This window comes from Schistocerca serialis, chromosome 2, assembly GCF_023864345.2.
Source record: "Schistocerca serialis cubense isolate TAMUIC-IGC-003099 chromosome 2, iqSchSeri2.2, whole genome shotgun sequence".
NCBI classification, from domain to species: domain Eukaryota; kingdom Metazoa; phylum Arthropoda; class Insecta; order Orthoptera; family Acrididae; genus Schistocerca; species Schistocerca serialis.
In genome coordinates, this window is record NC_064639.1 from 91,067,239 (window position 1) to 91,094,947 (window position 27,709).

General features: G+C 42.9%; 1 protein-coding gene across 2 annotated transcripts in view; it reads left to right on the plus strand.

The window, feature by feature from the left end:
• The window catches only part of LOC126456773 (26S proteasome non-ATPase regulatory subunit 1), a 369,189-nt gene extending 341,885 nt beyond the window's left edge, over window positions 1-27,304 (plus strand). The window contains exons 12-18 of one of the 2 annotated variants that reach the window (XM_050092542.1): window positions 847-961; window positions 9,908-10,024; window positions 16,538-16,640; window positions 18,167-18,336; window positions 18,423-18,671; window positions 22,921-23,221; window positions 27,085-27,304. In XM_050092542.1, coding sequence (XP_049948499.1) covers window positions 847-961; window positions 9,908-10,024; window positions 16,538-16,640; window positions 18,167-18,336; window positions 18,423-18,671; window positions 22,921-23,221; window positions 27,085-27,155 — 1,126 coding nt within the window. In that variant the 3' untranslated portion in view covers window positions 27,156-27,304. The remainder of the gene's footprint in view (window positions 1-846; window positions 962-9,907; window positions 10,025-16,537; window positions 16,641-18,166; window positions 18,337-18,422; window positions 18,672-22,920; window positions 23,222-27,084) is intronic. The other variant, XM_050092543.1, reaches the window with a different exon arrangement.
• Window positions 27,305-27,709: the final 405 nt, after the last annotated feature.

A 27,709-nucleotide genomic window follows, 5' to 3' on the forward strand; every position in this document is an offset into this window, starting at 1 on the left:
TTACTGTTTGAAAAGTGACCAGTTTGCCGTGCCGCACTACGTACTATCTGATCGAGATGATGATAATTCAAGTAAATGACCACATTCGGACAACAGTGAAGCTAGATACTGTTGGTTATTATTAAAACTTGAACGAGAAAAGGATACTATCCACGTCTTTACAGAATTCGTAGATTCTGCAGAAAGTCGCTGGGTTTTACACAACTCTAGTCACCGACGGTGTGTGACGTTGGCTGCAGACACTTCACTCTATGCGTGAGGCTACTTGAGTTTACCAGTAACCCCCTGCTCCACCCTGTTCCTTAAAGATTCTAACTCCCTTGTGTAAAATAGCTTGAAACACCCGTTAATTTACAAATGAGTAAATATTTGTCGTTAAACATGTAATACCTTTGTGGTTGAAGACGCAAAATCTTAATTAATGTTAGTTCTTTTGGTTTCGGTTTATTCAACAATAGCCTAATGAAAAAGTTTAGAAAAGTGTTGAAATTCTGTGAAAAGTTTGTTGATTATACTCTTGGGAATTTGCAGACTGTTAGTTACGCTACCTCAAGACATAAACACGATTTCCAACTTACTGTGTTAAAATTTAATGTGAGATTATAATTCTTAAGGAGTATATTTGGCAACATTTTAAATTCGGTCATTAATTATACGACACACTGAAAATCAAATTTTTCTTGTCCCTGGAAGCTGTGAAATAGGCTAACTGCAACCAGGATTGAGTGTTTGGTAATGTAGAATTGCGTTGAGGAATTGTTGTGGATAAACATTCGGCAGACGACAGTTGAGCGTGATGTGATGTGATGTGATGTTAGGCTGAGCAACTTGCATGGCGTGTTGCAGGACGCCGGAGCAGTGTCCCAGCGTGGTGTCGCTGCTGGCAGAGAGCTACAACCCGCACGTGCGATACGGCGCAGCCATGGCGCTCGGCATCGCCTGCGCCGGTACTGGCCTCAAGGTGAGTCACAAACATGTTTGTCGAAATTTTTCATTACCGTAACTCGAACTGGGTCGTATACCACAGTGGTTCATCATTCCCCCAGCAGTGATGTAGGACAGAGAAAGTGAGGTAAATGGAAGTCTGCTGCAGAGTGCGTTACGAAACGTGGAGCAGGAATGACTTGGCTATGTGTGAGCACAGCTAGAAACGGGAATTCTGTTCACCAAGCAATTAGACTGTCAAATGTTTAATGAGGTCAGACAGCGAAGACTTCGATGTACAAGACACGAAGAGTAACTAATGCTTCAGAAAATTTCAGCATCGATGAGGATAGAATTGAGTGAAATGTACTTTATATCAGTGATGTGGTGCATGCCATTGCCAATACAGAACTGTAAGTAGCTAGTCAGATCTTCTGAATGCCACGACATGAAATGTATATTATGTGGGACCACGACAGCTACAAGGATAGGCTGTAGGAGCTAGTTGTGACTCGGCCTGCTGAGCAGCAGCATGAGTAGCAGTACGTCAGCTGCCGGAACACCCCTGTGGGCAGTTGCCGCAGTCTGGTGGCCCTGCGGTCTGATTTCTAATATACGTCAGCTGCACACAGGCAGCACGAGCTGACCTGCCTGGCCCTAGCTTTTACATTTACTGACCCCTCTTCTGCTATTGCTGCTGCTGTATACACACATGTGGGTTTTGTTCACTGTAAATGCAGGACACTTAACTCGTCCCGCGGTGTTATCTACACCCGGCTATTGGATGGTTTGACGGAGGACGAAATAACTAATTATCTATCGGATCAGGGCATTACTGCTGTTCATCGAGTTATGAAGAAGGAAGCTGCCAATTTGGTTCCAACTCGCACATTGTTCCTGAATTTCGATCAGTTAATGTTTCCTACCAAGATAGAGGCAGGCTATGAATTCATCTCTGTGTGTCCTTACATTACCAATCCGTTGAGGTGTTATAAATGCCATCAGTTCAATCATACCAGCACGTCTTGTAGAAACACAGCCAAACGTGTCACTTGTAGCAGGGATGCACAAGAGGGCGCCTGTCCACCTCCTTCACCCCGTTGCATTAATTGTCATGGAGAACATGCTGCTTCTTCTCGTTCTTGTTCCATCTGTCAAGACGAGCAGGCTGTTCAGGAGATAAGGGTGAAGGAGAAGGAATCTTTTCCTGTTGCCTGGAAACTGTTGGCGACCCGTAAACCGAATGTCCCTTCATCTGGAAGCTACAGCACTGTGTTAGCCTCTCCCCATCCCACAAAAAACATGACTACGCAAACTTGTGGCTTACAGTTCAGTTATATGATGGCGCCTTCAAGCTGACACTACGTCTCCCACTTCCCGGGCTGTAGATCCTGCTACGCATTCTTCGCCCTCATCGGTGAAGATGGTTGCAATGCCAGCAGTGATCCATCAATTAAAAAAGGTTTATTCCTGAGAAGATTTCTTGCATACCTCGAGTTCGCAGCCATCTGGCTCTTCTGCCAATTGCCAAAAGCCAAAACACTCATCCAAAGGCAAACAGTCTTCCCCCTCTTCGACTCGTGAGTCCTTTTGAACTGACTGACGCTGGGGAAGCTTCGTTGATCTCACTGAGTGTATGGACGAAGATCCTCCACCTGTGGATTCCAGTGGCCGTCCTCTCTCGACGTCTCGCCCTAAGCGGCCGTCGAGGTGAGTGTTTCTTATTCATTCTCTGGTGTTCCTAAATTGTATGGCCCTTTTACAATGGAATATCTGTGGCCTTCAGTCTAACAGGGCTGATGTCCAGCTGCTCCTGCCATTGCGATGTCCGCTTGCAGTCTGTCTTCAAGAAACCAAGCTACATCCTCAAGACCATTTTGCTCTTTCCCATTTTACTTCGCTACAGCTGCACCTTCCCCTTACGGCAGGTATTCCTGTTCATGGTGGGGTCATTTTGTTTCTACAAGATGATGATTGTCATCATCCTATCCCCTTGCACACCCACCCGCTTGCAGTTGCTGGCCGTGTTTTCCTTCCCGAATTTACCTTTCCTCCTCTGCACCATTATATCCCTTCGTCTTCTGCTGTCACTAGGGCGGACCTGATGCAGCCTGTTTCTCAGCCTCCTCCAACCTTTCTGTTCCTCGGTGACAGCAGTGCCCATCATCCTTTTTGGGCCTCGCCTGTCACCTGCCGGAGAGGTTCTCTTTTGGTGGATCTTCTCAATCATCTTAATCTTGTGTGCCTTAACATCGGCAAAGCCAAGTTTCTCTCTGATTCCACACACACTTATTCCCTCTTAGACCTCTTGATCTGCTCTGCCCAGCTCGCTTGACGTCTTGAGTGGTGTGCTCTCTCCGATACTTACTGAAGTGACCACTTCTCTTGTGTGACTCACCTGTACAATCATACCCTGCCACAGCAGCCCACACATTGGAAATTTTCTCTTGCTGACTGGAGGCTATATTCCTCCTTGGCAGTCTTTGACGAATGGCTGTTTCCTAGCTGTGATGATCAGGTCGAGCACCTCGTGGACGTTATTCTCTAGGCTGCCGAATCCTCTATTCCTTGTACTGCTACTACTTCTCCCCATCGGGTCCCGGTCCCTTGGTGGACTGTGGAATGCGGCAACGCAATTCGTGCCCGACGACGTGCGCTTCGTGTCTTTCAGCATCATCCTACAGTAACGAACTGCATCTGCTACAACCAACTACGTGCGCAGTGCTGTTGCACTATTAAGGAAAGCAAGAAAGCATGCTGGGTTTCTTTCATCAGCTCATTCAACAGATTTACTCCGTCCTCTCTCCTTTGGGGTGGCCTTCCGGCTTTCCGGGATGACTGCCCACTCCTCGATCCTGGTCTGACTGTGGCGGGAAACATCATAGTCAACCCTGTCGATGTTTCCAAGCTTTGGGCCAGTACGAGGTTTCAAGCTCCACCATCGTGCCTTCCTCGGAAACAGGCAGAGGGGGCTCGTGCAATTTCTTTTCTCTATTTGAATCGAGAATGCTACAATACTCCTTTTACTATGAGGGAGCTTGAGCATGCTCTCTCCTCATCCAGGTCTTCTGCTCCTGGGCTCGATACAATCCATGTCCTCGTGCTGCAGAATCTTCCTCCTGTGGGGAAACGCTTTCTCCTCAATACCTACAACCGTATTTGGACTGACGGTGTATTTCCCACGCTTTGGTGTGAAGCTGTTATTGTTCCCCTACCTAAGCCTCGTAAAGATAAATCTCTTCCTTCCAGCTATCGTCCAATTTCCCTTACCAGCAGCATTTGCAAGGTGATGGAACACATGATCAATGGTCGATTAGTGTGGTGGCTGGAGTCACACCATCTACTCACTAATGTTCAGTGTGGGTTCCGAAAGTGCCGCTCAGTGGTTGATCATCTCCTCACCCTGTCTACGTTCATCGTGAATAATTTTCTGCAGAAGTGACAAACAGTGGCCATTTTCTTTGATTTGGAAAAAGCCTATGATACCTGTTGGCAGACAAGTATTCTACGTACTCTGCACACATGGAGCCTTCGCGGTCATCTTTCCACTTTCATCAGGAATTTTTAACAAACCGAGTTTTCCGGGTACATGTGGGTTCCTCCTTATCCCACACTTTTTCACAGGAGAACAGGGTGCCTCAGGGCTCCGTACTGAGTGTCTTCCTCTTTGCCATAGTCATCAACCCAATTATGAACTGCCTTCCAGATGGCATATCCGGCTCTCTTTTCGTTGATGAATTTGCTATTTATTGCAGCTCCCACTGGACGTGTCTGCTCCAATGCTGCCTTCAGCATTGTCTGGACTGTCTCTGTTTGTGGAGTGTCACAATTGGTTTCTGCTTTTCTGCTACCAAATCCGTTGGCGTCAACTTCTGGCGGTACGAGGCATTTCTTCCATCGTCCTTGCGAATGGGCCAAAATGCTCTCCTCTTCATGGATGCAACGAAGTTCTTAGGGCTTACATTTGATAGGAAACTCAGTTGGTCTCCCCACGTGTCCTACCTGGCTGCACGCTGCACCCGGTCCCTCAATGTCCTTCGTGTATTGAGTGGTACCTCATGGGGAGCTGGTCGGACTGTCCTCCTCTGCCTCTATCGATATCTTGTCTGCTCCAAGTTGGACTATGGATACCTTGTCTACTTCTGTGCACGGCCATCTATCTTACGCCGTCTAACTACAATCCACCATTTGGGGATCCGTCTCGCCACTGGTGACTTCCGTACCAACCCAGTTGAGAGTCTCTACGCAGAAGCCGGTGAACTACCACTGTATTGGCACGGCACCCTACTCAGTAGGTATGTCGGCTTTCTTCCATGCCAGGCCACCCAACCTTCGACCCTTTTTTTTTTTTTATGACATTCTTGACTGTCAATACGAGATGTACGTTTCATCTCTGCGGCCTCCTGGTGTCCACTTTCATCACCTGGTTCAGCAGCTGCAGTTCACACTTCCTGCCACTTTCCGAATGGGGGAGAGCTCTTCACCACTTTGGCTTCAGGCACAGGTTTGTGTTCATTTTAACCTCAGCTCATTCCCGAAGGATTCGACTCCCGAGCTGACCGATCACTGCAAATTTCTCAAACTTTGCTCACAACTTGCCGATAGCATATTTTTGTACACTGATGGTTCCAAGTCTGCCCATGGCGTTGGCTGTGCTTTTGTCGTTGGGGCTGATAAGTTTAAATACCGGCTTCTCGACCAGTGCACAATTTTTTACCGCAGAGCTTTTTGCCCTCTGTCAGACTGTTCACTATGTCTGGAGGCACTAGCTCACTTGCTGTGTGATCTGCTCTGACTCCCAGTGCCCTTTACATTCTGGATGATCCAGATCCAGTCCACCCTATTGTTCGACGGATCCGGCACTGTCTCCATTTGTTCCCGGGTGGGGGAGCCCAGGTGTCGTTCATGTGGGTTCCTGACCATGTTGGTGTGCCTGGGAATGACACTGCTGATCCTGCTGCCAAAGCCGCAGTCCATCTCAGTCGGCCCGCCTCTTACTCTGTTCCCTCACAAGATATTTGTACTTGTCTCTATCGGCGTATCATCTCACTTTGGCATGACCATTGGTGCTTCCTTCATGGGAACAAACTCAGAGGAGTCAAACCTCTCCCAACAGCCAGGTTGACTTCCTCCCGGCCGTCTCGCCATGAGGAAGTAATGTTAACTAAGTTGTGAATAGGGCACTGCCGCTTTAGTCACCGCCACTTGTTGAGTGGGGACCCTGCACCCAGCTGTCCTTTTTGTAGCCAGCCATTAACAGTCAGACATTTCCTGATCCTCTGCCCCTATTTTAGCCACTTATGTCTCATCAGGGTCTGGCTGCCACCCACTTTGCCGGACATTTTAGTGGATAACGTGAGAGCTGTGGCTTCCATTTTACGTTTTTTAAAAAGCAGTGATATGACAAAAGAGATTTATTTCTACCTGGTGACTCCGGTGTCTTGTCGACGAACTTTAGATACTCTTCCGTAACGGTTTTTTACCCTCTCGGTCCCGGCATTCTATGGTTCTATACTGACCTTAGATGTTTTGCACCCTAAAACACCCCCCCCCCCCCCCCCCCCAAAAAAAAAAAGAAAAAAAAATTGACTCTAAATGACTTGTGTTTTATAGGAAACATTGTCGTGGTGCCTCCATTTCTTGCATGTAGTCTCTTTGTATATAGATGGAGCCCACATGGATGGTGAACAGAACACCTAGCAGCAGCGAAAGTTAATTCTGCTTCTGCTGTGCTGCTATATTTGCGAATTTGAGTTGGCTGTTAGTTACTTGGTAGCCACATTTCGAATGTGTGTATTGAGGTCTTACATGCTGTGTGGAGGGAAAGGCTGTAATGTTGTGACTGCGCGCCTGTAATGTCCTGACTGCGCAACAGATAAAGAAAAAATGTCCAGTAAGTGAAATCGCTATTATGCAGAAGAGTATTGTTGTACCAAGTGCACTATGGTCCCACACTGTATTTTTCTGGAGCTGAAATAAACAGTTCAGCTTCACCAGCATACTGGAACACTACTTCCCTATTTAAGAATAAAAGAAATGTGTTAAAACTAAAAGCTCTTGGTGGCTGTGCATACTTCAAATAGCACTGCATCAGAATCCTGTCGGGTGTGTTAATAACACTGCTTGTTCTCACAGGATGCAACCGTATCTAGTTTCTAGAAGTGTTTACTTGTTTTTGCCTGCAAAACTTGGCGAGAGTGAGTGTTCTTTAAGCTTGCAGGCAGAGTGTCAGTGATTCGTCTACTTGGAGCTTGAGGTTCTGTTTTACTTAGTCATGAACAACCTTTTGTCATAACTGAAATTGTGACAGTGAAAGAAAACTGATCTTTGAAACATTGTGGTATTGTTGACTTCTTTCATGTGATTATTGATGCCATTTAAGCAGCGTGATATTGAATTTTGTGTTAAGAAGGAAAACTCTGCTGCTGAAATCTATCTCAGCCTTGAGCATTCATATGGAGATGTGTGCATGGGCTGCCAGATGGGAAACGGCTGTGGATACTTCAAATAGCATTGCATCACGCCCTGTTGGGTGTGTTAATAACACTGTTTGTTCTTGCACTTGAAAGATGGCACTGAGGCATCAGAGATGAGTCTCGTAGCTGTCACCCTTCCCGCTGTACGTGCCAAGGAAAGATTTGTGAACAAAATCAAAACAAACTTTGCAATAGGACGTAGTGCAGTGCCTGAGTTATTGTACCTGTGGTGTCCTAAGTATATTGACCAAATAAGGCAAAGTTCAGAGAAAAGGTGTCAGCCAAAGAAGGCATTCTACATGCACAGGCCACAGTGTAGAGCGCCCCCACACAAAATGCCAGGAGTCAACAGTATTGTAGAACAAACACCAACATTGTTTTGTATATGTTATTGGCAACAATGTAATGTATTTTAGTACTTTACAGCAGTAACATAGTATAGATTTTATGCTATTTGACACCACTGGTTTATATAAAATATCCAAGTTGTATTAAAGGTTTTAAGATGCTTGTTGACAAACTGAAAATTTGAACTGGTTGTAAATGAGCAGCTCTTGGTAATCAAACTGTGATCTTTTCTTTAAACGATTAGGAACTGTGGGCCGCCATTTTCAACAAAATGTGTTCAGTGTACAAACAAATGGAAACTACACTCCTGGAAATTGAAATAAGAACACCGTGAATTCATTGTCCCAGGAAGGGGAAACTTTATTGACACATTCGTGGGGTCAGATACATCACATGATCACACTGACAGAACCACAGGCACATAGACACAGGCAACAGAGCATGCACAATGTCGGCACTAGTACAGTGTATATCCACCTTTCGCAGCAATGCAGGCTGCTATTCTCCCATGGAGACGATCGTAGAGATGCTGGATGTAGTCCTGTGGAACGGCTTGCCATGCCATTTCCACCTGGCGCCTCAGTTGGACCAGCGTTCGTGCTGGACGTGCAGACCGCGTGAGACGACGCTTCATCCAGTCCCAAACATGCTCAATGGGGGACAGATCCGGAGATCTTGCTGGCCAGGGTAGTTGACTTACACCTTCTAGAGCACGTTGGGTGGCACGGGATACATGCGGACGTGCATTGTCCTGTTGGAACAGCAAGTTCCCTTGCCGGTCTAGGAATGGTAGAACGATGGGTTCGATGACGGTTTGGATGTACCGTGCACTATTCAGTGTCCCCTCGACGATCACCAGTGGTGTACGGCCAGTGTAGGAGATCGCTCCCCACACCATGATGCCGGGTGTTGGCCCTGTGTGCCTCGGTCGTATGCAGTCCTGATTGTGGCGCTCACCTGCACGGCGCCAAACACGCATACGACCATCATTGGCACCAAGGCAGAAGCGACTCTCATCGCTGAAGACGACACGTCTCCATTCGTCCCTCCATTCACGCCTGTTGCGACACCACTGGAGGCGGGCTGCACGATGTTGGGACGTGAGCGGAAGACGGCCTAACGGTGTGCGGGATCGTAGCCCAGCTTCATGGAGACGGTTGCGATTGGTCCTCGCCGATACCCCAGGAGCAACAGTGTCCCTAATTTGCTGGGAAGTGGCGGTGCGGTCCCCTACGGCACTGCGTAGGATCCTACGGTCTTGGCGTGCATCCGTGCGTCGCTGCGGTCCGGTCCCAGGTCGACGGGCACGTGCACCTTCCGCCGACCACTGGCGACAACATCGATGTACTGTGGAGACCTCACGCCCCACGTGTTGAGCAATTCGGCGGTACGTCCACCCGGCCTCCCGCAAGCTCACTATACGCCCTCGCTCAAAGTCCGTCAACTGCACATACGGTTCACGTCCACGCTGTCGCGGCATGCTACCAGTGTTAAAGACTGCGATGGAGCTCCGTATGCCACGGCAAACTGGCTGACACTGACGGCGGCGGTGCACAAATGCTGCGCAGCTAGCGCCATTCGACGGCCAACACCGCGGTTCCTGGTGTGTCCGCTGTGCCGTGCATGTGATCATTGCTTGTACAGCCCTCTCGTAGTGTCCGGAGCAAGTATGGTGGGTCTGACACACCGGTGTCAATGTGTTCTTTTTTCCATTTCCAGGAGTGTATATTGGAAGTGACAGAAAAATTAGAGCAATATGATGTACCATTTATGACTTACCTAAAAATCTAAAAGTAATATTCATAACAGTGGGTTGCTGGTGACTTTCTTTATGATACACATAACATAAAATTTGAAATTACTTCTATTTTAGACAGTGTGGTGTGTGAAAACTGTGTTCACTGCAAACAGAAAATGCCTTTCTTCAAACTTACTTTTGAATATTTTGATGTTTTAGTGGGCTGCTCAACTCATTCTTTGAATAAAAATATTTCTTGTAGTACATACCTTGTTCAAGAGTGAAGACGCTTACTGTTCTCCACTTTTGAGATCATCTCCTTTATCTGATTATTTTTAGAATTGGCTACAGAAACAATTACTTTAATGTTCTTTTTGTAAGAGTGTATAATTGTGTATGTCATTGTGCTGTTTCACTATAGGAGGCAATAGCACTGATTGACCCTATGACGAATGACCCGGTAAACTTTGTGCGGCAAGGTGCGCTCATCGCATCTGCCATGATCCTCATCCAGCACTCTGAGCACACGTGTCCTAAGGTGAGTACAGTGTGTAAACTGCACATTATGCTGCCTAAGTAGTTCAATACTTCTGTGGCTTTCTGGGGCACATGATACAGCATTAACACACCTTGCGTAGATCAGCAGTTGAAATATTGCAGGCAATGGAAGTAGAGCTACAATATAGAATGTAGTCGCCTGATGATGACCTGTGTGTCATTGGTTATCAGTTGGACTGGTGCCCAGATGAAAAATGTACCTCAGGGTACCTTCTGCTAGCTCATGCAAGACACACTTTTCTTTCTCACAATGACTGATATGAACCTGTCCAAAAATTACAAAGAAAAAGGCTATTGTACTGGGACCTCCCCTCTGTGATGTGCGTGGTATAGGGTATGTATCAACATTGTGATCTTATCTGGCACTGTTTCACAAGAACATTACCATTATTCCCAAAGCATCTCTCTTAATTTTGTTGTAGATTACACTTACATGTCATCATGCTAATAGTGCACCTCTAAATTTGTGGAATGCACACAGTTACACCCACTTCATAAGGACTTAAAATACTGAAACAATATTTTGGAATAGTTTGCACTAGTGCCTTCCTTGAGGTTTTCGTTGTAGGTGCACCACTCTTCTCCTGAATACTGTTTGCCATTTACCTTCCCAGCAGATAGTCAATGTGTCCTCATTATTCCACATTATGTAGTATTGCCCCCACAGACGTATAATTTCCCCTTCTACTCCCCCCCCCCCCCCCCCCCAAAAAAAAAATCCCGCCAGGGGCTTTGCCTGTTTTCTATTACTGTAACATATGGACATGTTTTAGTAACCTCTCCAGGACATGCCAGTGGAACCTCAAGTTGACAGTATGCTGTGATGGGATGGATGGATGGATGTTACACCATAACACCCATTAATGGGTGATTCTTTGGGACACCTGCCGCACCTCAGTGTATCAGGCAGGAAGGGCACTGCGCAGGTGGAGTGTGTAGATCTCTGCTTGTTCAAGGGAACATGTGGATCCTCACAAGCATCAAAGGGAATCACTTGACAAGCATTGTACAAATCCCATCACAGTTAATTTGCTGAAAACCTTGCAGCCTTTCACATTGTTTGGGCAAAAGCTGGACACATCTGCCAGTCTTTGTGGAACCCATGCCAATTAGAAGTAGCGGGACAAACTCAGTAGTATATACACTCCCAGCAGTATTCTAGGTTGGGTCACATGAGTGCTTAGTTTACAATCACCTTTGTGGTATTGGTCGCTTTTTCTCAGTCTCTTGGCAAAAAACTGAAGTCTGCCGCTGCTTCACCTACAAACTGAATTTGTGATCATTCAGTTTCAAACTCCCTTAAATTGTTATACCAGTATTTGTATAAATTGATTGATTCCAGTTGTAACTTGTTGATACTGTAGTCATAGGGTACTCAATTTTTGCATTTTGTATAAGGTGCCAATCTTTGCACCACTTTGAAGTTATATCAAAATCAGAGTGGATATTTGTGCAGCTTCTTTGAGACAGTATTTCCAGTATTGTATACCCGGTCATTAATATGCAAAATGGACAGCAACAGTGTCAGTTCACTTCCCTGTGCCATGCCTGAAGTTATTTCTAGTTCTGACAGTGACCCTCCATCCTAGACAACATGCTGTGTCCTCTCTCCCAAAAAATTGTCGACCCAGTTACAAATTTCATTCACCATGATTATACTTAAATCAATAAAATTGACTTCACACCAGTTGTTGTGCAAGCATAGCATCAACAAGGTTGACCTCTTTGCAAACAGCCACACTTTGGTGTTGCAGCTATAACCACTCCTGGTTATAACATAACATTAAGTCTCATCCATAAAAATTGTCATGGATAGAACCATAGCCGACTGGAGCATTCTCTATTTGTTGAACACCTGTCTATCACAGGGTGGTAGCATTCCTGAGAGCAAGTTCCTAAGGCCAAAATTAATGCTTCCATATATTTTTTCACCAAATTAAATCCCCTACATTCTACAAACCTCCATCCTCAGTGATCTCGTTTATGAAAATATAATGAAATGATCAAAAAATGTTCAAAGGTGTGTGAAATCTTATGGGACTTAACTGCTAAGGTCATCAGTCCCTAAGCTTACACACTACTTAACCTAAATTATCCTAAGGACAAACATACACATCCATGCCCGAGGGAGGACTCGAACCTTGGCCAGGATGAAATGATCAATTGTAATTGCAGTTAGAGATCCTCCATCGATTAACATATGGTTCGCCACTGTTAAAGGCTACCAATAAATCATCAAGAACATGCAGAAATAAACATTTCTTCACTTTCACTTGTCCTTTGTTTCCAAACCAAAATTGTAGATACACTACCAACCAATATAATAATGCCAACTACCATAGTTTTTGCCCTCTACAAGATTAACAGAAGAGGTGAAGCTTACTAATTCTTCCCAGTATGAACTAGCCAAAGGAATTGCTTAATAATGATGTAACTTAATTTGATCATTTGTTGGCAATACAAGTAGTCTGATCCTGCATATCAATTAAACATTCTCCCCTAATGGCCCTACCATCAAATTACCCATCTCTGGCTGCCACCTCTCCTTCCGCAATGGCCTCTACCTGTTCCACAATGACCTCCACTTGTTCAAATTCCGCCAATCCTTAGTCCTGCAAAACCAATCAACCAAGCCTAAACCTCCTTGCAGTACCTTCTTTCCATCTGCAAGATTCTCCTGTTATGCAATCCCAAATTCCCAGAACCGATAACACACATTGAAACTTCTGCCCTGCAGGAACTTGAGCGACATGCATAACGCCACCTCAAAAAGCTCTCCTTCCTGCTCACTTCCTACTCCAGCCTTGGAGTACCACTGTCCACCACCTCCAGACCTCCCACACGCCCTCTCATAGCTGACAAACACTGTCTCGCAGACCTACTACACTTACCCCACCCTCCAAAACTCCCTCCCACCACAATACAGAAACGAGAACCTAAACAGACCCACAACACAGTCATGAACCTTTCTTCCAGAAGCCTTAGTCTCCACAGATATATCAGTCCTTTTCAAAGACCTCACATTTTGCCCCACTCCTAAATTGAATCACACAGGACTTGTTGAAGACCTCTCCTTCTCCCAGTCCCTACAGTGGAAATACTTGTTCACCACCAAACCTACCAATCAGACTCAAAATACTGAACCATTTGAACCTAGCTCAGTGCACTCCCCCATCCAACTGTGATCCACCCTCACTGCCCCAAACCACCCCCAGTTGACTTAACATAATTTCTTAACTTCAAACCTTGCCTCACCATCATTTCCCAAATCCCTCAACATGCAGACTAACCTTATATCTGCAGAAAGAGCCGCAGTCCACCATCTAAAGAATGATCCTGACCTTACAATCCCACCTGCAGACATAGGTTCCACCACTGTTGTTCTGAACTGCAAGGATTACATGGCAGAAGGTCTCCGCCAGCTTTCAGACAATTCCACCTACAAACCTTGCCAGTGACAACATTCCAGTAATTCAGCAGGATCTCCAGTCACTACTCAAATCCTTAGGCCCATTCCAGAATCTCTCCCCAGAGTCCATCTCTCTACTCACTCGTACCATTCCCTGCAGTTCTGCCTTCTACATCTTCCTAAATTCCATAATCTCTACTCTCGTAGACCAACACCTTCAACCTATTACCCGGAAATTACCATTGTATATAAAAGATACCTACCATTTCCTCCACCGACTCTCCACTGTTCCTGTCCCATTACCACATGGTGCCCTGCTCGTCACTAAAGATGCCACCTCCCTATACACTGACATTCTCAATGCCCATGACCTTACTACTATTGAACACTACCTTTCCCAACGCCCGACGGATTCCAAACCAACAACCTCCTTCCTGGTTGCCATGACCAACTACATCCTCTCCCACAATTACTTCTCCTTTGAAGGCATTGCCTACAAACAAATCCGGGGTGCTGCTACGGGCACATGCATGGTGCCATCTTATGCCAACCTATTCATGGGCCATCTAGAGGAATCCTTCTTAAAAATCCAGTACCTTAAACCCCTCACCTGCTTCAGATTCATTGATGACATCTTTGCTATCTGGATCGCTTCCTCCATAACCTCAGTAACTTCTCCCCCATTTGCTTCACGTGGTCCCACTCAACCTAATAAGCCACCTTCCTAGAGGTTGAACTCCACCTTGAAGATGGCTGCATCAGTACCTCCATCCATATCAAACCTACAAACCACCGGCAATTCCTCCAGTTCGACAACTGCTGCTCATTCCACACTAAGAGTTCCATCTGTACAACCTAGCCACCCATGGGCGTCACATCTGCAGTGATGAGCAGTCACTTTCGAAATATGCTGAGGGTCTCACTGAAGTCTTCATTGACTGTAATTATCCTCCCAACCTTGTACAAAAACAAATCTCCCATGCCTTATCTTTTCAGTCTCCCATAACCTCCCAAAGTCCCATCGTTCAGCCACAGAAGAGCATTCCCCTCAAAACTCAGTACCAGCCATGACTGGAGCAACTGAATTACATTCTCTGCCAGAGTTTCAATTACCTCTCATCATGCCCTAAAATGAGAAATGTCCTGCCCACTATACTTCCCACCCCTCCTACAGCGGTATTCCGCTGTCCACCAAACCTACACAATATACTTGTCCATGTTTACACAACCCCTGCTCCCAATCACATACCTCATGGCTCATACCCCTGTAATAGACCGAGATGCAAGACCTGTCCCATACATCCTCCTAGCACCACCTACTCCAGTCCGCTAACTAACATCACCTATCCCATCAAAGGCAGGGCTACCTGTGAAACCAGTCATGTGGTCTACAAGCTAAGCTGCAACAGCTGTGCTGCATTCTATGTAGGCATGACAACCAACAAGCTGTCTGTCCGCATGAATGGTCACTGACAAACTGTGACCAAGAAACAAGTGGATCACCCTGTTGCTGAACACACTGCCAAAGATTATATCCTTCATTTCAATGTCTGCTTCACAGCTTGTGTCATATCCTTCCCACCAACACCAGGTTTTTTGAATTGTGCAGGTGGGAACTTTTCCTGCAATACATCCTATGTTCCCGTAACCCTCCTGGCCTCAACCTTCATTAGTTGCTGTCCTTGCCCACCCAGACCCTTCCCTGCTCTAATTCCAGCATTACACAGGCTTCATTCCATCACCACACCCAGTCTTTTTATTTGTTTCTCTCTATTTCTCTTCTTTTCCGCTACTTCCTCTCCTCCTCTCCCCTGCTCTCCGCCTAACCTTCCCCCTCCCCACCAAGCCTCCTCCTACCCCCACCCAGTCGCCACTCCTATTATGCACTGGTGCTGCTGCTCGCAGTGTGGTTTCAGTTGCCTGAGACTGCAGTTATGTGTTCAAGTAGTGTTTACGTGCGCGTGTGTGTTTGCGCGTGCGCGCGCGCTTGTGTGTGTGTGTGTGTGTGTGTGTGTGTGTGTGTAAGTTTTAAGTGTGAAAGTCTTTTTGTTGTCACTCAGCATCTCTGCTATATGGTGAGTAGCAACTGTCCTCCTCATAATATTGTTCACAGATACTTTGTGCTCCATTCAGTGGCTGTTCCCTTTATAATTTTCATACAATGAATTCCATGCCATTTTTTGAACAGGGACTTTTTTTTAAGAAAAGAAATGGGGAGGTTAGCTGAGTTGTTTGCCATTTTTCTAGCATTGTGCACTTTGGCTGACATTTGTTGTAGGTATGCAAATAGTGTACATGGAGGCAAGTACCTTTGTGCTTCAGAAGCTCTATGCTAAGACTGAGGCATGGCCAGAGTTAAGAGTCCCACACAGTACCATCATGAATAAAATGCAACATTCATCTTTTCTATTTACAATGGGAACAAGCAGAAGAGGATATATTACTTCAAAAATTATGCTTTTTTTGAACTGCACAGATGGGACTTACCCTTACAACACATTCTCCACTCCTGAAATTATCTTGGCCTTGATCTACAGTAACCTACTGTCTCCACTCAATCCACCCAACAGTTTGCAGCCCATCTGCCCTATCACCTTCTCCATATTCTTCTCCCCTCACCTCCTTTGTGTGCCAGTGCATCTACCCATCTTAATTATCCTTTCCTGCTCCTCTCATTTTTTTGCTCCCCCTTCTGCTTCCCTGTCTCTCAGCCTCCTGATGCTGTGCCTATTGACAGTCTAGTTCCTGCATGCTCTGCCAGAAAGTGCTGTTCTTTCCCCTCACCTATACCCTGCTATCCCTTCCACCTCCCCTTCTCCTTCATCACCCTTTCCAGGTTGCTGCTTCTGTTCTACAAGACAGTTGCATTCCAGTCGAAGGTGCTGGAATTGGTCATGTATGAACAAGATGTGCTTGCTAGTTTGAATGAATGTGTATGTACCCTTTTCTTATGAAAGCTTTGGCCAAAATCTAATGTGTAGCTGCCTGTCTTCAACTCAATGTGTCATCTTTACAGTGAGTAGGAATCTATTTTCCCCTTATATTATTGATATTCCAACATGGAATACTTTTTTGTTGTTTCAGGTCAAAGACTTTCGCGCACTATATGCTAAGGTCATTGTCGACAAGCATGAAGATGTCATGGCGAAATTTGGTGCTATTCTTGCCCAAGGAATAATCGATGCTGGTAAGTATTTTCATATTATACAGTGTTAAAATTTAATGTATTTGTTGGTGACAAAATATTTTGTCATTATACAGGGTGATTCAAAAAGAATACCACAACTTTAAAAACGTGTATTTAATGAAAGAAACATAATATAACCTTCTGTTATACATCATTACAAAGAGTATTTAAAAAGGTTTTTTTTTTTCACTCAAAAACAAGTTCAGAGATGATCAACATGGCCCCCTCCAGACACTCGAGCAATATCAACTCGATACTCCAACTCGTTCCACACTCTCTGTAGCATATCAGGCGTAACAGTTTGGATAGCTGCTGTTATTTCTCGTTTCAAATCATCAATGGTGGCTGGGAGAGGTGGTCGAAACACCATATCCTTAACATACCCCCATAAGAAAAAATCGCAGTTTGCAGCTCTCTGCTAGCTCTGAGAGTCGATTTTCCTGGGCTGCGAACAAATGCTTCTGGATGCTTGCTACATTTTCATCACTCGTTCTCGGCCGTCCAGAACTTTTCCCTTTGCACAAACACCCATTCTCTGTAAACTGTTTATACCAACGTTTAATACACCACCTATCAGGAGGTTTAACACCATACTTCGTTCGAAATGCACGCTGAACAACTGTCGTCGATTCACTTCTGCCGTACTCAATAACACAAAAAGCTTTCTGTTGAGCGGTCGCCATCTTAGCATCAACTGACGCTGACACCTAGTCAACAGTGCCTCAAGCGAACAAATGTACAACTAAATGAAACTTTATAGCTCCCTTAATTCGCCGACAGATAGTGCTTAGCTCTGCCTTTTGTCGTTGCAGAGTTTTAAATTCCTAAAGTTGTGGTATTCTTTTTTAATCACCCTGTATAACAGTATTATTTTGCGTGTTTGATAACTCAAAAGGTTTGTCGCATTTTCCTGTTAATGTTTTTTCTGAGGCAGTTATGCAGATCTTGGCTAACTCACTTCCATTTTCTACAATCATTTGCATCAGAGGGATGCTTCGATGGGTAGCACATTAAGAGCAAAATGCAGACTTTTCAACTATTTCTGTGTCTGGAGAGAGTGTGGACAGATATAACCTTCTTGGCTTGATTTGATTATGGGGTGTTTGTTAACTCCGAAATGAGGTTTCAGAGGTTATTAGTGAGCCACTAGAGGTGAGCTGAGCTGTCTTTAGATACATGAAAGGCTCGTAGAACTATTTTGTACCACTATTTGGCAGGAATTCCTTGTATTGAATACACAATGCTTGCTAAAAATTGTCGCTACATTTTAGGTGGCTGGTAAAACTTGTCTGCCAGGTGTAAAACACAAGATTAATGTATTTTGTTTCATACAAAATAGAGCTTACCGTTACCATTTTGTAATGCTGTGACATCTGACATAGGCCTCCGAGGCAGTTTTATGTTATTTACCCAGTAGTCTTCACTAACTATTCGTTGCTCCTGGCTCATTGTGCACATGTATGTTAATGGTTTTTTATTGTTGAGTGAGGTAATTGTCGGTGGACTTAGGTACTCGGCTTTCACAGGTGGGCGCAATGTGACGGTGTCTCTGCAGTCACGCACGGGCCACACAAACATGCTGGCTGTGGTGGGTGTGCTGGTGTTCACACAATACTGGTACTGGTTTCCACTGGCACACTGCCTTGCACTCGCCTTCTCACCCACCTGCCTCATTGCACTCAACGCTCAGCTCAAGGTGAGATCACCAGCACCGATGCTGCAAACACCGTAGCTGCTGCTACCTGTTCTTCTGTCTGACTAACTCTGTCTCTCTCTCCTCAGATGCCCAAGATGGAATTCCGCTCGAATGCTCGGCCATCACTGTTCGCATATCCGCCCCCACTGGAAGAGAAGAAGCGTGAAGAGCGTGAGAAGGTGACAACAGCCGTACTGAGCATCGCAGCCAGGGCGCGTCGCCGGCACCGTGAGACTGCTGCTACTGCTGCTGCCACTACGTCCACCGCTGAAAAGATGGAAGTGGTCAGTAGCGCCGCCCCTGCTGCTCGCATCCCGACGTCCTTCTCCCTCAAGGTGGCGCACATTTCTAGACCATCAATATCTGCTACACCTAGACACATAATGGCAACATTCTCTTGATTTTCTCACCGCATTAGTGTAAATGGTTGCTCAAGCATTTGACCTACATCAGTTGTCATCAATGTTGAATCTAAAGTACCGGAATGGCACTGGTCGGGCAGTCTTCTCCGGATTGTGACGTAATAGGGAGTTATCGAAAGCTCGCTTTGCTGTTTGTTTCTGAAGTGGTAAGAAAATGAATGTTATTTAATGTGTAGTGAATGTTGGCAAGTGGAGAGCTTGGCATCCTTTCTTCTATACTGCCTGCAGCAACAAGTTCCAGGAAAGATATGTACAAATGCTTAGCTACCACAGTGGCTACAATCTCTATTTTTGATTTTCCATACTCCTCTTGCTTGACTGTAGAAAGTGCCATTTTTGGGCTGCCTTAAAAAAGTTTCTCTCTCTTGGGTGTGGAGAACTTCGTCACAACAATCCTTTAGCCATGTTGAATGTCATCAATCTTAACACTTTCCCATCTGCACTACTTGTAGAAATTTATTCGCTTGGCGCCGGCAACACTAATTCGGATTACTTGGCTTGGCACCGGCTGCTCGTCACCTTTCTGTTGATGACAAGCTTCAAACACATTGACTTTTGCATGCTTTAATTTTTCTGGAAATCCTCTTATTTTGCCGTATCGTTCCACAAAGAAGGAAAAAAAGCACATATTGTCCACATTTACACTGTTTTGCAGTACAGATACCATGATAAATGAGGATATGCAGTCACATGAAATGTGATTACTCTTTGATGATGGAATGCTGTATTCAATGGGTCCCTGATACCAAACTACTCAGAAAATATTTGAATAATGATAATTAAAACCAACAGCTGTATTGTAATCCAATGTCATGTATTAAAAATATGCTACCAATTTCGATGCCAAAAAGGGTCGTCTCGGACCCCTAGCATAATCTGCCATCAGGCTATGAATCATATTGACAAAGACCAACAAAGTCTTCAAATGGAAACAGTGTAACTTATTAAGCATGTATGCCAGTATGTGCAACCAATAAAGACCTTGTCGGTTGTACATGTTGGCATACATGCGTAATAAGTCACACTGCCAGTGTCGTCTGACCATTGAACTTGTTACTGCTATGAAGATACAGAATAAAGTTTATTTTGGTCCTGCTGCTCACAACTTTGTTGGTTGCACATGCTGACATACATGCTTAGTAAGTTGCACTGTTTCCGTTTGAAGACTCTGTTGGTCTTTGTCATTGCGGTTCATATGTTAATTGCAGTTTACGCTTGGGGCCTGAAGATGACCCTTTTTGGCATTGAAACTGGTAGCATGTTTTGAATAAATAACAATGGATTACAATACAGGCTGTTGATTTTAATTGTCATTATTTAAGTACTTCATGTCTGGCTGCTGTCCTCATGGATTACTAGACACTCAGAAAATATTGCTGAAACACCTCTGAAAACTTTGTCAGAGTGTGGATTCATCATGCATGCCAGAGCACTTACTTGTTCTGAATACCTGATACAACACTGTTTGCTCTTTTGTTATATGTGAAATATAAAAACATTTTTGTCATGTTAGTGTGTAGATTTCAACTAGTGAAAATTTGTCGCTATCGCAGATAAAATTGTACTTCCGCTCTACAACGTTAGGAGTAGATAAAGAAATATTTCCTGTGTTCATTTTGAAGAAATTAACAATCCTTCATGATACTCTGCCCATCTGTGTATACTGGTCACATATTTACTTTTCTTCTTCTGCATTTTGTGTTTCTGTAGTTTTTTATTTTTATTTATTTTTAATTATTGGGTCAGCGAGAGGGGTGAGGAAATTGAACATATTTTTTGTTGTATAATTTCCTTGGGCAAAGGTATTTTGTTTGCACTATGTAACACAGACCTGTATGCCAAATTTTGTCTAGTTCTAGGGTGATTGATGTTGAAGGGATTATAATGTCAGACATTGGATAGCTCACCTCCAGTTTTTCTTTCTCCCTCATACTCTCTCTCTCTCTCTCTCTCTCTCTCTCTCTCTCTCTCTCTCTCTCTCTCTCTCTCTCTCTCTCTCACACACACACACACACACACACACACACACACACAAATGGAGGAAATTAATGTTTTTATTTTCTATGCATTAAGCTACAAACTCTTTTTATTGTTTAATCTATTAGAGAATTGCTGAATGTTGGCACTTCTTTGATATCTTCTTTAACAAGCAGCAAGGTGTTGCCTAGTTGTCTCTCAAGAACTGGCAATCCTAAAATATTTCCTCTAAGAATGGCGCATGTACACCAGTTTTCAACATCATACACAGAATTTTAAAATGTGACAAAGGTCACTTTCACTGGGGTCTGTGACTGCCTTTACCCATTAAAAACGATGATTGAACTGAGGCAGCAGTTGTGTCAGACCAGTCCACGTAACTAATTGCCTTGGATGAGTGCTGGCTGTATTGCTGTGACCTGAGCAGTGGAAATGTGTGGATTCACCACTGCCAAAAGATGCAAAGATCAGAGGTAAGGTTAATGTTTTTTAGGGCTGCCATAGTGTGGTTCCAACGGATTTTGTCTGTAAGGAGCATACTGCCAAAATCTCACATGCTGCTTTCTTGGGCTGTCAAATTTTACCTCATCCCCTTTATTGTCATGTCACAGTACTCAGTGATGTATTCTGGATTACTCAGATGAAGACACCATTGTTGGAATGCATTTTCAAAATGATTGAAGGTGATTTTTAAGGTAGAGTGTTTCATAAGCAGTTAAATGCAGACTTCTACAACCAAGGTCTCCATCAAGTCATTCATGAGTGGGTAAAATGTCGCATTGAACGGTGAATGTGTAGAGGGGGACCGACACAGTCAGCATGTATCATGATCACAGTTTGATTTTTCTGAAGTGATAACTGGTGACTATCCCTCAAATATGCTGTTTAATTATAGTGGGTGTGGAATTAGAGAAATGTTGGTGGGTTGTGAGTCGTGCCTGAACAGCTGTCGATAGAGCACTTGCCACTGTCGATAAAGCATTTGCCCACAAAATGCAGAGGTCTCAGGTTAGACACTCTGTCCAGCACAGTTTTAATCTTTTAGGAAGTTTCAGTATCCTCAGAGCCACATTTTTAATTTAACCTCAAAAATATTTGAATGAAATGGATACAAATAAAGATGTCGGTCTGGTAACAAGTAAATGGAAGTTATGGAACTTAAAATGAAGTTGAAAATTAAATCGGCACACAGAATCGACTGTGATACAATGATGGTTTTTGCTACAGAAATTATTAGAACATATAAAACCAAGACTGTGAGGATGATTCATCAGTTATCGGGAACCTTTGTACGTGTCCCTGTGTGTTCTGAACATGTTTACCCGCGCCACCAGTCCTTCTACGTGTAGACACGTTCAGAGTACCAGGTAGAAGACTGGTGGCGCCGGTAAACATGTTCAGAGCACACAGGGACAGGTGCAAAGGCGCGTGCGTTAACACGTCCAGAGCAGTTAAAGTGTTAAAATCACTTGAAATGTATTGAAGATTGGAGTGATGATAATTTGATTGTAATCTTACCTTACTATTGTACTGCATAAGGAGTTAGTCTGAGTTCAAACAGTAGACTTGCATATGGTGTAAGTAGTTTTATTGAATGAGAACACTGCAGTGCACAGCAGTTTTCTACTGAACTGTACTTAATTTCTAATTAATAATGGTTTAAGACCAGAATAAAAAGGTTAGCTCACAGGACTCACATTCGGGAGGATGGCAGTTTAAATCCCCATCTGGCCATCTGGATTTATTTTTTCTGTGGTTTTCCCAAATTTTTCTAGGTAAAAGCTGGGGTGGCTTGTTTTGAAAAGGGCACAGCTGATTTCATTACCCACCCTTTCATAAAAATCAGAATTTTTGATCTGTCTCCAATGACCTCAGTGTTGACGAGATGGTAAACTGTGCATCCTTTCTTTCTTGGTTTCAGATTGTGAACATAGAGCACTTTTATGTAATGTAAAGAAAATATCAACAATAATTAGAATGTGACATAATGCTGGTGAGGTGTACAATGTGTAGGAGTACACATACTATAATTTGTAATATTTGTTGCTAATGCATTGTAGGTATATATTAAATCTCTCTCTCTCTCTCTCTCTCTCTCTCTCTCTCTCTCTCTCTCTAAAACACTTGGAATAATAAATTGCACAGTTTTTAAACTGTCACATAACAAGTAACGTTTTATGCATAGGAGGAGGACAAGGATGAAACAAAGGATAAGAAGGAGGACACAAAGGATAAAAAGGATGAGAAGAAGGATGATAAAAAAGATGAAAAGAAGAAAGGTGGCAAGGATGAAGAAAAAAAAGAAGCTGAGCCATCATTTGAAATGTTAAGCAATCCAGCTCGTGTTATGAAACCACAGCTGAAAGTTCTGCAATTGCCAGAAGGGTGTTCATACACTCCACTGAAGGACCTGACCATCGGAGGCATCATCATGGTGCGCCAGCTGCGGCCTGGTGCTGAGGAAGAGCTCGTGGAACCTGTAGCAGGTGAGTCTCACGGCAGTAAAGGGCGGGAAAATGTGTGTTTTAGGGGTGATTTAGCGAATGTCAGAGATCTGAAAGAAATTGTGGTAAACCAGTTGCAACCATGGAGGTCAGAAATAATAAACTGGTGAGAGTTGTGTGGAGTGAATGAGCAAAGTTTGTGTGTGAATGCAGGACCATGTAGAGAGACCATATAGTGAAAATAAAGGGCTATTGAGAACTGGAAGATAAAATACAGCTACTGAATATTAATAATAATAATAATGATGATGATGATGATGACTTATTATTATTATTATTATTATTATTATTATTATTATTATTAATTGTCAAACAATAGAAATAATGAAAATGACAATAATGTGAATAAGATGTAAAAATGAAGGTAAGGAGAGTATAAGGTGCAGCCAGTAAGTCTAATGGCGGCATTAACTTAGAAGAGTTGCCCAACTCACGAGTGAATTGGTCACTGCAGAAAGGTCATGAGTCAACTTTTTTACAAAGCAAGTTATGTACACTCCATGTGGAAAGATCACAAGTATTGACTTATGCCCTTTTTGCAGTGGATATATGGAAGTGTGTTTAACTGAATGCAAAAAAAAAAAAAAAAAAAAAAAAATTTTGCTCTTTGCTGCTTTCATGTGTATTTTTTTTCTTGTTAAGTTTGACAAACTGTAACAATCTGGTTTGTGTTTCACTATAGAGGGTCCTAATATTTCTACAGTAAATGCAGTGAAAAGAAAAATAATGTGTGCGGGTTGAAATTTGACTGTATGCAAAATTTACCATTACCAAGTATTTCTGTTCAGGATATCTTTTATTTGAAAAAGCTGTAGCTCAATGTTTTTGACATACATGGTAATACGAAAAGTAAGCAGTCATAGTTTAACAGGTACGATGAAGGCTAAGCCAAGAAAGGTGGAAATGAAGTTTACCCATTTCTAAACCATTATATTGAGAGTTATACTCCAAAAGATATGAATCAGCTGCACATTTGTCCAGTGGATGTGTTGGTTAGAATAGGAATAACAACATGTTTGTTTAACACTTGTATCAACTGGGAGATTTAAGAACCAGTGGAAACTGTTACCAATAAATTGGTGACCTGTCTATTTTAAATAGTCTTGCCCCCCTCTGAATCAAGCAAAAGTATGATGCATATTATCCTGGGCGAGTGAAACAGAGCAGTTCATTGATGGCGCTGTCACAGAGATATTTCAGCTTCTTTACAGCTAAGAACAACAACAACAACAACAACAACAACAACATGTTCTGTTGTGTTTTGCTTCAGCATTGTTACAAGAAGCACTGCTACATCTCAAAACATGAATAACATAGTAATAGTCTCCCTGCAATTCATCATCATTTACTTAGTAACAAAATCAGCATGTTCTCCAAGTATAGCTTCCATTTATTGTAATAAATAGTTGTCGATTGCATAAAAGTCAGGAGTTAGAAAATTTAAAAATTTCTTTTATGATAAACTTTAAATTACAAAACAAAAATAAACCATGCTACCTAATCCTTGAAGACTCTACAACCATTGACACAGAAACAATAACAAATACACAGATGGTTTATGCTGTAGGAAGTTTTTGCATCCTCCTGTAAAGTTTTATATTTCAAAATGCTTTCATTTGCAACATTATTAGCTGCATCATTGGCATTCTATTTTAACTGTGACAGCAGTCCTCGTGAAGGAACTTTCTGTGGGCTAATTTGCAACAGTTGGGAGTAGGTAATGGGTTTCATAAATCTTTTGACAGAGAACTCCTGGGAGGAATAAGTTTGTAGGCACTCTCAAAGAGATGTGGATGGTTATCAAAATGGCCTCAGTATTTCTGAAAGTTGTATCAGTTTCAGAAATTTCTTAGTATACAGATACTCAGTTTTTTATTGTTCTCATTAGAGACATACACACACACCATTAAACACTACCATGCAGCACTGTACCCTTGTAGATGAGAATCTGCATATTGGGTGACTTAGATCAGCTGTTCTGCCACAGCATCCTGTGACCCTGTCATATGAGAAACACACAGGAAATGTGAAACTTCTTAATGACATTGCTCACTATTTATTTAGCGCTCCATCTCTCTATTTATTTATTTATTTGGTAAATTGTTGCAGTGTTTGTTTTCTTACAGTTTGGCAGTTACATTTACTTTGAAATAGCCTGCCTGCTACCATTGTCATAAGCAACACTGTGAGCAGAAACCTGAATGCATCATCTCTCTGTGCATTTTGATAATTTAAGACTTCCTCATAAATAGGACACCACTGCAGCATTTGCTGCAAAAATCTCCTGTGTGTGTGTGTGTGTGTGTGTGTGTGTGTGTGTGCGCGCGCGTGTGTGCGTGGGGGGTGGGGGGGGGGGGTGGGGGGGAGTGGTTCACTATTCTCTCTGATGTCCTCCATATTGGCAGCTCCCTTAGCCCTTCTCATTTTTGTCTTGCATTTTTTCAGCTTTCATGTTTCATTTCCTCTGTCTTTTCCTCTTGCCCATGCCCTATTTTCTAGATTTCTTCAATTTGATTAAAAACTGCATTTAATTTTTAGTGTTCATTCCTCAGTCAGCAAAAATGGAACCCTTATAGTGTCGTTTTGTTGTCCATTTGTCTGTCTGTTAAAAAGCTTAGACATATGAGATTGAAACAAGTCACATACTAAGGCCTATGGTCCCTTGGCGGTGTTAAAAACTGAAGCTTCTAAACCAATGCAATCGAAAGACACAGCCATTTATGTCACACAGAGTTTCATTTTTGTCACATACTTTGATACTCAAAAATTCGCTCACCAAAACCTGTAGGGTGCTTCCCTTTGACTTAGAAACATGAAATTTGGCAGGAAGCAATGTTTTACAGCATACGTAAATGGGGAAAATCTGAAAATTGTCAATTTGTATTTGTCACACAAAAATATTTCTTTTGCCAATTGTTAACAGACTTCAAAGTTAAAATTAAATATTCTTGAAAGTCTGGGAATTCCTGCGAATGAAACCTTATCAGTATCAGTGTTGATAACAGGAAAAAAATGGTAGAGATTCTTGTTTTCTGGTGTGCATGAACCGTCTATATACACAATTAAGTTTGTACGGAACCCTCAGAGCACGAGTCCTACTTGCACCTGACCAGTTTTTGTTAATAAACTATTCTGTCATCTATTCCATTTACAAATCAACAACTGCATTACCCATTTGAAAAAAGGGTTCTTGCTCATTTGTATTAACCATGTTCTCTTTATACTCCTTTAAAAATCTTCTCGTGGTATGACTGCTGTTTCTTTTGCAACAAATGTGGTTTGTGTTTCTATAGTAGCACTGCATATCAGACAGAAATTGTTGATGATGAAAGGTTATTGTGCGATACAAAAGAAATTATACCTGTCTGGAATAACTTTTTCTTTTGATAACAGTGGCATTGTGTGTGTGTGTGTGTGTGTGTGTGTGTGTGTGTGTGTGTGTGCAATACTAGCTGTTTGGCAATAACTTTATCTGCATAGGAGGTTGGTGAACACATCACAAAGAGGAACATGGACTCACTCTCCAGCATAACATAAAATAGCATACCATTCCAATCCCCATTTAGCTAATGCTTTTACTGAAATGTTACACAGAACTTATTGACTTGAGTGATTGATGGAAGCACATAAAGTAACCTACAAGACATTGACATTTATCATATATACCGTTTTGTATCAGTGCAACGTTTATCGTGTTTGTGATGTTATTTTAGCCTCACAATTGTACCCTGCTACTACTGTTGTTGGTAACATGAGGTTTTACCTAAGTAATATTAGGATGTATAATCTAAGGCCAATTTTTGTTAAATTCTGTATCTAAACCATTTATTAAAATCCTTTTACAGCATTTGGTCCAAAATCAGATGAAGACAAGGAGCCAGAACCTCCCGAGCCATTTGAATACACGGAAGATTAAAAGATATTTATTATTTATCAATAAGTTGTTATTGAACAGTTTTCAAATTGTGTCATGATTGAAAAAGAACTGTTTTGATAATATAGAAATAATGCATTTTTTCTAAAATAAATGTATGTTTAAGGATCAATAAATGAAATTTCCCTCAATAGATTTGAGTTAATTCACTAATCTAACAGGCCTCACATGTTTCTTTGACAGCACAAAATTAATTTAGATCTGTTTAGCAGAAACTAATGCTCTAAAAACATGAGACTTTTCGTCTCCTCAGTGGGCGAGTTTTGTGGCTACTATGAAAAGTGTTGCAGACAAGCACAATTCCATGCACACTTCATTGCAAATGGAGCTATGTAAATCACAATTCATGAGCATCATAACAAGTATTATAAGTAAATAGGGGTGGGCCTGCAGTACATCTAGTCTCTTACGAAATTTCCTGTCAACAATCAGTCGTAGTTCCAAAAAAACAATAATAATATCAAAAAATATAATACTAGGTTTGCCCAATCCATCATTCAGCCTTAATATGGCATGAAAAGGTGTGAGGTACTGAG